The sequence below is a fragment of the Convolutriloba macropyga genome, chromosome 7 (genome assembly GCF_964194025.1).
Source record: "Convolutriloba macropyga chromosome 7, txConMacr16.3, whole genome shotgun sequence".
Taxonomy (NCBI): domain Eukaryota; kingdom Metazoa; phylum Xenacoelomorpha; order Acoela; family Convolutidae; genus Convolutriloba; species Convolutriloba macropyga.
The window spans coordinates 13,785,153-13,798,970 of record NC_134474.1 but is presented as its reverse complement, the minus strand read 5'-3'; the positions used below and the strand labels follow the sequence as shown (position 1 = coordinate 13,798,970).

Sequence of the window (13,818 nt, the reverse complement as noted above, 5' to 3'; positions counted from 1 at the left end):
AATAAATGCACTCAGTTATGACTTGATGTGAGGACAAGGATAATGTTCATTTCATAGGTAATCAATGAGACATCACAATAAGTCTTATAAATATGAAAACAACAACAAATACAGGCAAAAACCAAAAATTCTGTAGAAAAGTTCAAAAAAAAGTATCGAAGCCATTTAAACCAAAAATTTTTCTCTGAAAACTTAAGCTGTGATCCATTGAACGTCTCCTCTAAGCTAACTAATTGGAGCCATCTTTATTAGGATATCGTGATAAGATTTCAAAAAGAGCCAATAATACGAAGGGTCCAGAAATTTTAATATAAAAAATCTTGTGTCATTGAAATCATATAACCAATGATTTGAAGATAAAAGCCCTAACCAGATTAATTTTGGTTGTAGTAGGTAGGAGGGTGGTCCTTTTATTACTGAGACTGACTTACAGTTCACGAAAATAACTTCAAGATTGATTAATGTAAAAAAAATTCAAAAATTTTTTATTAAAGACTTAAGAGCCATTAAATTCAATAGCTTTCAACAGAAGTCAATAAATACACTCCGTTATGACTTGATGTGATCGCAAGGATGATTTTCATGCTTAGATAATCAATAAGACATCACAAGAAGTCTTATGAATTTGAAAACAAGAACAAATACAAGCAAAAACCAGAAATTCTGTAGAAAAGTGCTATAAGAAAGTGTCAAAGCCATTTAAACCATAAGTTTTTCTCTGAAAACTTTATCTATGATCCATTGAACTATGATCCACTTCTAAAAACCAATAACCAATGTGAGCCATCAATATTAGGATAACGTGATAAGATTTCAAAAGGAACCAATAATACGAATAATTTTTTTGAAAACTTGTGGCAATGAAGTCATATAAACAATAGTTTGAAGATACAACCGCTCACCAGATTAATTTTGGTTGAGGTAGAAAGGAAAGGGCTTCTGTCATTACTGAGACTGACATACAGTTCTTCACAAAAAAATAAGTTTAACATTGATTAATGTTCAAAAAAATTTCAAAAAAATATTTTGCATGTTTTAACAGCCATCAAACTCAATAGCTTCTACGGAAGTCCATAAATACGGTCATTTATGCCTTGATGTGAGAAAAAAGGATGTTTTTCATTCATAGGTAATCAATAAGACATCACAATAAGTCTTATGACTATGAAAACAACAACAAATAATGGCAAAAACCCAAAAATTCTGTAGAAAAGTGCGAGAAGAAAGTATCGAAGCCATTTAAACCACAAATTTTTCTGTGAAGACTTTAGCTATGAATCAACTGAACGCCTCCTAATGGGAGCCATCAGTATTAGGATATCGTGATAAGATTTCAAAAGGAGCCAATAATACGAAAGGTCCAAAAATTTTTTTGAAATCTTGTGGCATTTAAGTCATATAACCAAGTTTGCAGTTTTATTTTGGTTGCAGTAGGAAGGAGGGGGGGGGTCTTGTCATTACTGAGACTGACTTACACTTCTTGAAATTAAATTTATGATTGGTTAATAATAAAAAAAATTGTCGAGAATTTATTTTCAGTCTTCACAGCCATTAGCTGTCCACTCAAAGCACTAGATAGGTTCACAATGATCATTACAAAACCTATTGCACTCTTAGTCAAAGAGTTCATGCCATAGGACTCCAAAAATTTACTAAAACTTCAAAAAGAGAATCAAAAGAGAATCAACTTCAAAAAGAGAATCAACAGAGTCGAATCCAAAAAAATTTGACCGTTACCTTGAAAACGAATTGCTCGTTCATTGGGCTTCATTTGACTGTAAATGAGGTTCATCATCAACGAAACCTCGATTTGAAAAGTGACTTGTCGCTAGGTAACATAAGAAACAAAAAATATGAAAAATTTTTTGCTTAGAAAAGCTGTCTAATAGAGTTCGTTTTTATAGTAAACTTCCCTATGAGACCAGAACTAGTGTTTTTTATCGTCTTTCGTCTATTAGGAACACGAAATTGATTTATATTGTGGCTGAAAAAGTAATTTTAAACTACTATTCTTGTAGAAAAACCATAATTTGAAGAAAAATTACACTAAAAGTGAACAAAATCATGCCAAAATATCTCGTGTTCGCACAAAACTTCAATCCTCGATAACTCCTCGAAAAAAACGAAATTCTAAAAAATCTTAATTTCGAATTCTACGATGGACGAGCTTTTTAATGATACCACTCACATTTCTCTACGATGAATATATCGATCGGCCGAAACTGTCTGAACAAAAAAAACCATTTGAGTATATAGTTCCTCCCCCACAAGTGGGGGTCGGAACAATGAAAAGTGCGCCGAAACTGGTGCCATTTTTTACTTTAAATCTTAGTGGTATATGTTAACCTCTAATGTAATGTGGTTATTTGAAGCCCACTATTGAACTTCTTAGTCCCACTTAGGCTCCCCTCCCTCCCTCCCTCCCTCCCCCCTCCCTCCCTCCCTCCCTCCCCCCCCCCCCCCCCCCCCGACTGAAGCAGGCTGCAATTGATTAGAGCTCCCACTAGTCGTTCGAGAGCAATTCTTCCGGCGTTTAGTCGGTTATGTTTGAATTTTACCACAGGGTTGTTATCGTCATTGAGAAGCCATTGAGAGAACTGGGGTTTTGAGTTTGTCTGTTATCATTACTCGGATAGCCAATGCGATGAACCTATTTGAAAAAAAATTGTTTACAAAGCTAGAAAGTTCCAAAATTTTGTGAAAGGACGAAAAATTTTGAATTGCCTTGAACTTGTGCTAATGAAACATCTGAATGGCAATAGATTTCCGTATTGATTTGTATGCGAGTTACGATAGTGTATGACGTGTGTTGTAGAGGTCACACTCGTAGTGCAGAAGAGGTGGAGCTGTTGTATGATGAGTTGTTGCACATCAAGGCACTGTCTCATCTGTCCACGATGGTCAAGAGGGAACTAGCAGGAGTCATCACTTTCGAGGCACATCCCAAAGCAGGATTTCTATGTGAGTAGGCATCAAAATAATCATAAAGCATCGACGTTTTGAAGTGAGATTAAATTCGATATTTTCTTTTTCCTGCTTTTTCTTTGCAAATGCTGAAATATTGGGTGTTGCTGGGTGTTCTTAATTTTCTCCCAAATTTTTTTCTTAAAAGGGACTTTCTTCAGCTATGGTGCAAGAAAATGGCGAATGGAGTACCAAATTAATTTTGACTGGGAAATAATCTATTGTTTGTTTAAAATGAATCGATTTCGCCGAAGTTATCCCCCACTTTCTCTACCCCTGTCTTGTGTGATTTTAGTTCTCTTTCAGAGGTGATTACAACCCAGATACGGTTTCTGAGAACTAAGTAGGGCTGAGTATGGGTTCTGAAACCTGTGTATTAAATCCGTAAAGTTGAGAGAGATCAAAGTTAGCTCAAAATAGCGCACGATGCAAGCTTATTGTAAGATCTCATGGAAAATGTATTGCAACTGTGATCTGTCCTTTCTGATTCTGGGTCACAGTTCCTAAAACTAATACAAGTTGGTTGAAACTTGGTGTAAGAGTGAACAAAGAGTCTGGGTTGTTTGTGTGTAGTGTTCCGACAAGGTGATGAAGGCAGAAGCTGGTTCATAATCTTGAGTGGATCTGTGGACGTAGTTACTGACAGAGGAGGAGTTGTGTGCACTCTGCACGAGGGTGATGATTTTGGCAAACTTGCTCTTGTCAATACAGCTCCTCGTGCTGCATCTGTTATTGTCAAGTGTGACAATAGTCACTTTCTAAAAGTACACAAAGAGGATTTCTTGAGGATTCTTCAGGATGTGGAGAAGAATACAGTCAGATTGAAAGGTAAGTGTTTTAATTAGCTAATGAAGTTTTCGAGATTTAATTGGCTTGAGTGTTTTTAGATTCGTTTTGCGGTTGAATTTTTTAAAGTTCATTATATTGTCTTTGGAATCATAATCAGCTCCCAAGTTTTAGTTGTACAACTTCTAATAAAGTATCTTCAACTTTTCAACTTAAGGTGTCGCTGGTTTTCTCTGGCAATAAGATCCTATTTTTTATCTTGACTGGTTGAACCATAATTGTCACGAGAAAAGTGATGATCGATGCTCAGTCTTGAAAGACATCTTTGACTAAGATTTTACGAAATTTTGAACATCGTTGGCTGCCATCAAGTATGGTAGAAGTTTAATTTTTATAATAAATACGGATGGTTGTCGAAAGATGTTTGGATTTACAGACAAGTGATGTTTTAATTGATGCACTATTCTAGAGGGTGAGCAAGATGTGCTTGTGCTTGAAAAGATAGCAGTGAAGTTGCAACACCACAATGGAGTTGTTTCTGCTACTATTGGGACTGCTGCCTCTGCTGCTCACCATGCGGCAAACAACTCACAACCAGGAGCAAGCACATCTGCACAGCATAATCCCATACAATATAGGTGGGTCCAAGCTTATTTCTTAATCGTGTTAAAGGAAAGTTGAAAATTATCTATAAAAAAGTATTTTGAAGCTATGAAAATTGAATCCGAGTGATTTTAATCCAAGCAGTGAAGTGTGCAGATTTACAGCATATCATTTAAGCGAACAGCCCAATTCTATAATTCTTTTTGTACTGACCCCATGGAAGGGTGTTATATTCCAATAAGATAAATCGGATAGACTGATAAATTCCCTGTTTTACTATCCTACGCTAAATTCGGTGGGAACAATAATTATAAGGTTTCTACCTTTTGTTCTTTGTGGCACATGAATGAAGAAGCCTCTCAAACGGATATTATTTAGGCGCTCTCCTTTTTTTACAATTCAAAAAACTTGAATTGTATTGAAGTATTTTTTATTGTATTGTATTTTTTTTACAATTCAAAGAATTTGAATTGTATTGGGGCGCTGTCTTTTTTTTACGACTCGAAGAGGAGTATTGGAGAAGTCCTTTTTTATCAATTTTATTGGAGTGATTTTTGAAGCGGGAAATGAAACGCGTGAAAAAATTTGGAGTGATTTTGGTCCTGAGCAAGTGAAAAGCGGAGCGAAAAGAGAGTGGTTTTTGTTGATTTTGCTGTTTTCTAGAGAGCGAGAAATTGAGGTGTGAAAAAAAGTTCTAAGCGAGCGAAATTTTTTGTTAAAGTGCGGCATTTTATAGCATTTTTTTTTTCATTTTTTTTGGTTAAGAGGTTTTGTTGTGATTTTGCTTTAATTTTAGGGTGAATTTGGCAGTTGTTTGAAGGTTTCTGGAAATTCATATGAGTTTTCTGCTAATTCGGAGGTTTTTCATGTATTATGCTGATTTTTGGGCTAATTATCGCGATTTTTCGACAAATATTTTGTTTAACTGCCTCAAATGGGTATTGAAAAGACACATATGACTCGTGCATTTTATAGATAACAATTGGTTACAAATTTGTGGATATGAAGCAGTTTTTTGTTGAGAATTATGAAAAAAATGGCGAAAATTGAAACTATTTTACTTTTTTTTGCAGTTTTTCGTTCTTTCCCCTTCGAGTTTCTAGGCCAATTATGACTTGCCTATTGTTCTGCGAGCATCTGGATGCCCTATTGGCTAAAGGGATTTTTCTTTGGATTTTTGTGCTTTTGTAATATTAAACAAATTTATAATTTTCAGTTTTTTAGTTCAAGTTGTTTGTAAGAGCTTATTTTTTCACGATTTGGCTTCAAGTATTTTTTAAAGAATTCTTATAAGTTGTTTCAGTAGGTGCTAGTTGTTTTGAAGTAATTTGGGCAGAAATAGTTATTTTAGGGATCTTAATTTATGACAAAATTTAATCAGTTTTTTATCATTTTTAACAGATTTGATTTTCCTGTTTCTACTTTTTCGTTTTATGGTTCTGTTTCAAGATAATCATAAATAAGTGCAGGCACGCTTTGTCCGACAAGTAGTTGGATGGCGTTTAATTGTATTTTCTATTCGAGTCTGTTCTGGAATTCTTCCGGCTATGTTCACACATTTTCATGATTTTGAAGTCAAATTGGAGTAGTGATTTTGGTCACGCCGAAACAGGAAGTAGAGCGAAAAAGCGAGTGGTTTTGCGGCGTGAAATTTTTTCGCTCTAAATTTAAAGTAGAGTGAGAAAACAGTGTTCGAACAAATATTCCCTTTCTCGTTTGTTGTTCTTTTTGTTCACATGCGGCAATTTCACTTTAGTTTTTACTGTTTTTTTTTTCATTTTTTGGATTGGATTTTTTTCTAAATGGTTTTCCCAATCCATTCATAGTTCATTCCAGGTCTAGTTTTTTTTGTTTGGTCAATGAAAATTCTTTGAATTGTACGTCAGGACTTGTCCTGATATGTTTTAAGATATGTTCACACATTTTCTTTATTTTTGAAGTCAAATTGGAGTAGTGATTTTGGTCACGACGAAACAGGAAGTAGAGCGAAAAAGCGTGTGGTTTTGCGGCGTGAAATTTTGTCGCTATAAATTAAAAGTAGAGTGAGAGAACGGTGTTCGAACAAATATTCGCTTTCTCGTTAGTTGTTTTTTTTTGTTCACATGCGGCAATTTCACTTTAGTTTTTACTGTTTTTTCATTCTTTTGGATTTGATTTTTTTCTAAATGGTTTTCCCAATCCATTCATAGTTCATTCCAGGTCTAGTTTTTTGTTTGGTCAATGAAAATTCTTTGAATTGTACGCCAGGACTTGTCCTGATATGTTTTAAGATATGTTCACACATTTTCTTGATTTTTGAATTCAAATTGGAGTAGTGATTTTGGTCACGCCGAAACAGGAAATGGAGCGAAAAAGCGAGTGGTTTTGCGACGTGAATTTTTTTCGCTCTAATTTTAATGTAGAGTGCCAAAATGGTGTTTGAAACAGAAATAGTGGTTTTTTGTTCACATGCTGCAATTTCACTCTGATTTTTACTGTTTTTTCGGTTTTTTGGATCGGATTTTTTTCTATGGTTTTCCCAATCCATTCACAGCTCATTCTAGGCCTAGTTTTTTGTTTGAATGAAATTTTCATTTCTCGCTAGTTGTTTTTTTTGTTCACATGCGGCATTTTGACATTGTTTTTTTCTTATTTTTTGATCTGATTTTTTTTAAATGGTTTTTTCAATTTATCATGGTCCATTCTAGGTCTAGTTTTTCGGTTTAGTCAATGAAAATTCTTTGAATTGTACGTCAGGACTTGTCCTGATATGTTTTATGAAATGTTCACACATTTTCTTGATTTTAAGTCAAATTGGAGTAGTGATTTTGGTCACGCCGAAACAGTGCGGCGTGAAATTTTTTCGCTCTTATTTTAAATTTAAGTGAGGGAACGGTGTTTGAACAAAAATTCGCTTTCTCGCTAGTGGTTTTTTGTTGACATGCTGCAATTTCTTTTTGATTTTGTTTTTTTTTTCGATTTTTTGGATCGGATTTTTTCTAAAGCGTTTTTCTAATCCGTTTATAGTTCATTCTAGGCCAAGATTTTTTTTTTGAAAGAAATTTCTGTTTCTTGCTAGTGGTTTATTGTTCACACGCGCCATTTTAACATTGAATCTCTGTTTTCTATTTTTCTTAATCCGATTTTGATTTTTTTTAGAAATGGTTTCCCAATTCACTCATAGTCCGTTTTAGGTCTGGTTTTTTGTTTAGTCAATGAAAATTCTTTGAATTGTACGTCAGGACTTGTCCTGCTATGTTTTTCAATATGCTTTACCTTTTGAAGTTTTTTGTTTTGCATAAGTCACTCTTTTCACGTTTGACTTCTGACTTACCTCACTCACTTTTTCAACTGAATGGATTTTAAGTTCGTTGACGCATTCAATTACGCAATGTTATGAATACTGTCAAAGTCAAACGATGAAAATCAATTTTCAATTGAAACTGCAACTGGACGCCAAATTAGCACATTTTGACACTAAAAGAATTCGGCCAATTTGCCTCCTTTTTTCTTATTCAATCCTTTTTTCTGTTTCAATCCTGATTTGCATCAAGTGCGTCAACGGTTGCTATTTTCTGGCAATCTGCTAGTTATGTTTTTTATAGCTGTGAAACTCTAAGCTGAGTAGAGCTATATTACGATTATCTTGTTGTTTGTTTGTTTGTTTGTTTCGCCGTCTGGCGCTCTTTTTTTACGTTTGTTCTAAGACCTGTTTCGCTTGACTTTTTCACGCTTGATTTCTTGATTTTTGCGTTTTTGTGTGACCTAAATTGGCGGCATTCAGAAATTATGTCTGTTGCTAAAACAAAAATGGGTTCTATTCTGTTTCGGTCCCCCCTCAGTGTCTTTTATGACCCCCAGTAACAAATTATGTGTTATATAGCACATTACTTTGTAGAAATAATGCACGTCCGCCTGGGGGTCATAAAACATATATTCCCACTAAGCTGGGGGGCCGAAACGTATTAGATCCCAAAATTGATTGTATGATACGCAGTGACAAGGGCTTGGCAGCCTAGTTGTTAGTGCTTCTTTATCTTAAGCCGGGGAACCTCTGCATTGCCAAAACTTTTGCACCCGAAAATGTTCTAAATGATACATTTTCTTTGCTTTTAAGTTGGCCGAGTTAACTTTTTTCCAATCAGCATGTCCAACTGCGAAATAATATCAAAATAGTTCGAAATATCAAAAAATTTTATAGGGATCTATTCTGGGCCCCCGCAGTTTTTTTACGCCCCGTTACAAATTATATTCTCTTATATAGCACGTTACTATGTGAAACAAATAGCATGTGCGCCTGGGGGCGTAAAAAATATAAGCCCACTAAGCTGGGGGAGGGGGAAACAGAATATATTCTTTTTAGTACCATTTTTAATCCCAATCGGGGTTTTAGGAGTCAATGGCGGCTATTTTCCGGTAATCTGCTGAATATGCTTTTTCATAGCCGTACAGCGATACCTGGGGCTATTATTGGCCTTCTCTTGGTTTTTACAATTCAAAGAATTTGAATTGTATTGGGGCGCTGTCTTTTTTTTTAAGATCTGTTCACACATTTTCATGACTTTTGAAGTCAAATTGGAGTAGTGATTTTGGTCACGCCGAAATAGGAAGTGGAGCGAAAAAGCGAGTGGTTTTGCGGCGTGAAATTTTTTTGCTCTAAATTTAAAGTAGAGTGAGAAAACGGTGTTTGAACAAAAATTCGCTTTCTCGCTAGTCGTTTTTGTTCACATGCGGCAATTTCACTTTGATTTTTACTGTTTTTTCGATTTTTTGGATCGGATTTTTTTCTTAATGGTTTTTCCAATCCATTCATAGACCGTTTTAGGTCTAGTTTTTTTTGTTCAATGAAAATTCTTTGAATTGTTCGTCAGGACTTGTCCTGCTATGTTTTTTATTTCGTCGTCATGATTTTTGTTACGACCATATAACACTTTTTGTTCATTGGTTCATGCAATTTCAACTGAATTGCATCTGTGACGTCATTTTTCGCTCTTAGTGGAGTGAGTTTTTTTGTTCATGCGCGTGATTAAATTTTTGGTCACACTTGACTTACCTCACTCTCAAAAATGACTTCCTCAATTTGAAATTGACTTTTATTTACTTTAATTCAAAGAGATAAGGTCAAATGGGTGTGTGTCACTCTAAATGAAGGTTATTTGAGATCAGCTAACAGAGGCAGCAATAACTTATACAGATTTTTAATCAAAATATAACAGATCAGCCTTCAATGAAAAGACGAATTTTTTTGGTCTGTCTTTTTTACTGTTTTTTTAGACTGCCTATCTACGAATCTATTGCGGCTATTTTCTGGCAATCTGCCAGCTATGTTTTCGAGTTGGTAACAATTTTTCTTTTTACTTGGAAACTGTTCGCTTTCAAATAAACTTTTTTATGTGCTTTTAATAGGCAGCTGTTTTATGGCCTAAAGATTAGATGTTCTAGTTGCGTATTTTATTGAATTTCATGCCACTTTTCTGACGAGTTTGGAGCAGTTTGAATGCTTCCGAATTTTTATCTTTTGTCTGTTTACTGTATCTCTCATTTGTTCTATAAATATGTTGTTTGCCGTCTACATCATTGTGTTGTGTTAAACGTTTTTCAAATATCTTGTTGATGGTTGCAATCACTTGGTCACAATTTTAAAAAAAAATGGGACTTTACCATTACAGCCCCCAACAAAATTATATTCCCTCATTGTATAATCATCATGATTAGGGTTTATAGGTTATATGATCACTGGGGAGTGTTTAGTGACCTGACCTCCTTCTAAATTTGATCTATTTTTGTTTTTGCTATGTTGACTATTAAAAGGGGGGTCTTCTACGGAAGCTGACAGTCTGTTTTCAGTCTGTCTAATTCTGGATAGTAATTCAGGAATTGTCCTGCTATTTTTTCAAATTGTTTTTGTTATCTAAAAGTCAGATTTTCACGTTTGACTTAGCATTTTGTTACTGTTTCAACTAAATGGAAATTAGAGTTCATTCGGCAAGTATAGGCAAAAAAAGGTGAAAGTGAAAAGGTGAAATCGAGAGAAACAGGATAAGGCAACGTGCCCCGTGCACTCATATTTGATTGATTTTGAAAGACTTAGTTCACTAAGTGGTCAAATGCCATATAGTATACTGCTAACTTATATTCCCTATGTGTATTATGCTATCTGTTGTTAGTATTAAGCTTATGGTACTCCATCATGTTCAACGAATCTAATAAAATTGCAGGCCAAATTAGATCTCTTTTGATAAATTGAGATCACTACTGGCTGTGTTATGCAATTTTTTGTTGGACCGATTTTGCGTGTGAGCATTTGACTTTTTTTCTTCAAAAACTGCATCAACAAGTAAAGCCCAGATGGAGTTAATTAAGTCCCTGAGCAGCTCTTATAGCTTCACTGGTCTAAGTGTACAATTCACCAATTTTATGGTGCTTTTGACCTTCAACGGTAAACTATAAGAGTTAGAATTCGCCTTATGTTCACGATTCCTTAAACCTCAATATCCGAAGAAACCTCAACTCGGAAAATTCTACAACTAAATTATTCTAAGCTCTGATGATACCATTTTTGTTTTAAACGTGAATTTTATCGAGCGGCCAAGATTAACTTAACAATGTGGGGGTCGAGACAATCATCATATTTCGAGTCATTAAGAACTGGCTTTTTAAAAACTTATTTGTCGTTTAATATATAGGTACAGCATCATGGCTGGCACGAGTGAGAAAATGTTGGATTATCTACTCGAGACAAGACTAGACGCCAATGCAGACTTAGTGGGAGGTTTGTTAATTGTCATCATCACTCTTCAAAATTATTCTAGTTATAATGATCCATAGCGTATCCATTTTGTAAAAGATAAACCACTAGAACAGCTCAGAAATTAAAAGTTGTACTGTAATTTTAAAACGGATTTTTGAATCGTGAAATTCGCTATCGTGTTTGGAACCGCCAATAATGAGGGGACAGTTTTAATGGAACTACGTTGTAAAAAGGATTTACAGGGAAAAGATAGAAATTAAGTTTGTACTAAAATGAAAAAAAAAGCGTAGATACAGTAACAGATTTGGATGGATGGTTATGCGTTGAGAGGATTTTTTAAAACTCGAAATGAACTATAAAATGAATTCTTTAAAAGTAATTCAACTGTTCGCTTGTTTCAGTGCAAAAGCATTCAGGTCAGATAGAATAAACATCAGTCAAGGAGCAAAACATTGATGTTATTATTGGTGAATTACAGAATAAAAATATGGGCGAATAAAACGGCAGTTCAATTTATTGAATGATTGAAATCTTTTTGATTGGCCTCACGCTACCCAGAAATGATTCCAGTTTCTCTCATCACTCTATCACTGATGACTTAACTGTGCTATGAAACAAAACCAGGCCGATAAATTTTGAAGTTATAAAGACGGCGACGTTAAATTGTTCAAGTGAGTCTTGGAGCGAAAAACCGTTTCTGATGTAAGGTTTTGTTAGTTGAGTTCTTTCAAACTGCTACCTCAAGTCGAGTGATTGACCTTGATTTGAATATATTTTGAACCGCTGTTTCTCCCTTTTACATACCTCCTTTACTGATATTAAAAATGATTGATGACAAATAAATTCTGGTAGACCTTCTCTGATTTGAATTTAAATGTTTGTATATGTTTAATAGCCGCCCTCATCTGCTTAGCAGGCTATTATTGCGCTCCTATATTGTTTTTAATAGTCGCCCTCATCTTCTCAGTCGGCAATTATAGCGCTCCTATATTTACGACTCGAGGAGTAATGATAATCTATTTTTTTAATGGTTGACTTATATATTAGAGGATCTTTTAGAGGAAGACAAATGCCGCACGTGAAAAAGATCTGCTGAACAAAAGGCAAAATCAGAGAGAGAATTTAAAGTGATTTCTGTTCATTAATTAATCCTGGAGAGCCCGAGAAAAGTACGTGCTTGTTTGAATTAACAAAACTAGTAATAGTGCGCTAGGAGGCCTTATTGATTATCTGATAGAAAACAGAATTTTAGGCGCAATTTTGAGATATTTTAGCCATTTTGCCCCCTTTTGGATGCTTTTTAATTGCTCTCAAACGAAGTTTGTAGCAATTATATTAGTCCTGTCGGTCTTTTTTCATGCGATTTTTCGCTTGACCGATTTTTCGTCTGACGCTTTTGACTTCGCGTCCTCAAAAACGGGACAAACAGGTAATGCCCAGCGGGCATTAAGTGCTCTTAGACCCTTTCAGCACTGTTTCAGCTCAAACTGTTTTGGAGAGGTTGAAGACCCCTCCACTGTTGACCCCCCACTATTGCCCCCACCCCCACCCCGCGCGCTGTTATCCCCACCTCACCCCACTGTTGCATCACCCTCCCTCCATAAGCCCTCGGTGCACCCCCCTCCCATTGTTTCTAGCTACTGACGAACAACCGCTCGCTAAAAACACGCAAATTTATACTATTTTGCACAATTTTTTTCAAGCTTTTTGAAATTTTTGACATTTTTTGATTTTTATTAGCCCTAGGTGTCAAGGAACCTCTTCTAGGTTTTAATAATAGGTTACTGCGTAGTTTCTTTTTGTAATGGAATGTTTTCAACATTTTAACATCACGAATTTTAGCATTTTTTTGACGAAACGTGCAATTTTCAAATTTTTGACTTTTATTCTTCCCTATTCAGGTCTTTCCAGACCCAGGGGCCGGCAAAAATCCTAAGGGGTTTGATATTAAGTTACTGACAAATTTTTATTGGCCATGGAATTGTTTTCCAACTTCCTAATGTCACAAGTTTAAGCCATTTTTTGATAAAACTCGCTTTTTCCAATTTTTTTGAAAATTTTCGTCGTTTTCTGTTTCGTTTTTTTGGCCTGAAAACTCGAGGAACCTCCTCTAGGGTTTGAAAATAGGTTGCTGCAAAATTTCTAGGTGTAACGGAATGTTTTGCTAGATTGTTAGCAATTTTGGCCATTTAATTTTACATTTTTAAGTCATTATTCAGGTTTTTTTGAAACTCAAGGGTCAAAAAACCTTCGTTAGGGTTTGATAATAAGTTGCTGGAAAACTTTTGTGGGTCATTGATTAATGTTAACTTTTAAATACAAGTTTTAGCAATTTTTTTATAACTTGTAATTTTTTTAAGTTTTTTGAAGTCATTTTTTAGGTTTCTGTAGCCTCAAGTGCCACGGAACTTCCTCCAGTATTTGGTAATATCTCATTGCATAGTTTGTAGATGTAAATGAATGTTTTGTATATTTTAGTATCACGAATTTAAGCAATTTTAAATATCTGCAATTTCATGTTTTTGACTTTTTTCCGGCCCCAGGGTCCCTGGGACCTCTTCCAAGGTTTGATAATAACCTACTGCATAGTTTCTAGAGTTAATGGAACCGTGATCTATATTTTTATGACTCCAGTTTTAGTAATTTTTGGAAAATATTTATGTTCCAAGTGTATGGATCTTTGAGCCAGTAAAACTATTTTAGGCCTGAAACAGGATAATGAATAGTCTCTTGAG

At 35.0% G+C, this 13,818-nt stretch overlaps 1 protein-coding gene across 1 annotated transcript in view; it reads left to right on the top strand.

Annotated features, from left to right (window-relative positions):
- The window catches only part of LOC142342621 (rap guanine nucleotide exchange factor 4-like), a 55,703-nt gene that overhangs the window by 23,174 nt on the left and 18,711 nt on the right, over positions 1–13,818 (top strand). Inside the window, 4 exon segments of the mRNA XM_075394040.1 lie at positions 2,816–2,961; positions 3,538–3,792; positions 4,220–4,388; positions 11,019–11,104. Of these exon segments, the coding sequence (XP_075250155.1) occupies positions 2,816–2,961; positions 3,538–3,792; positions 4,220–4,388; positions 11,019–11,104 (656 nt within the window).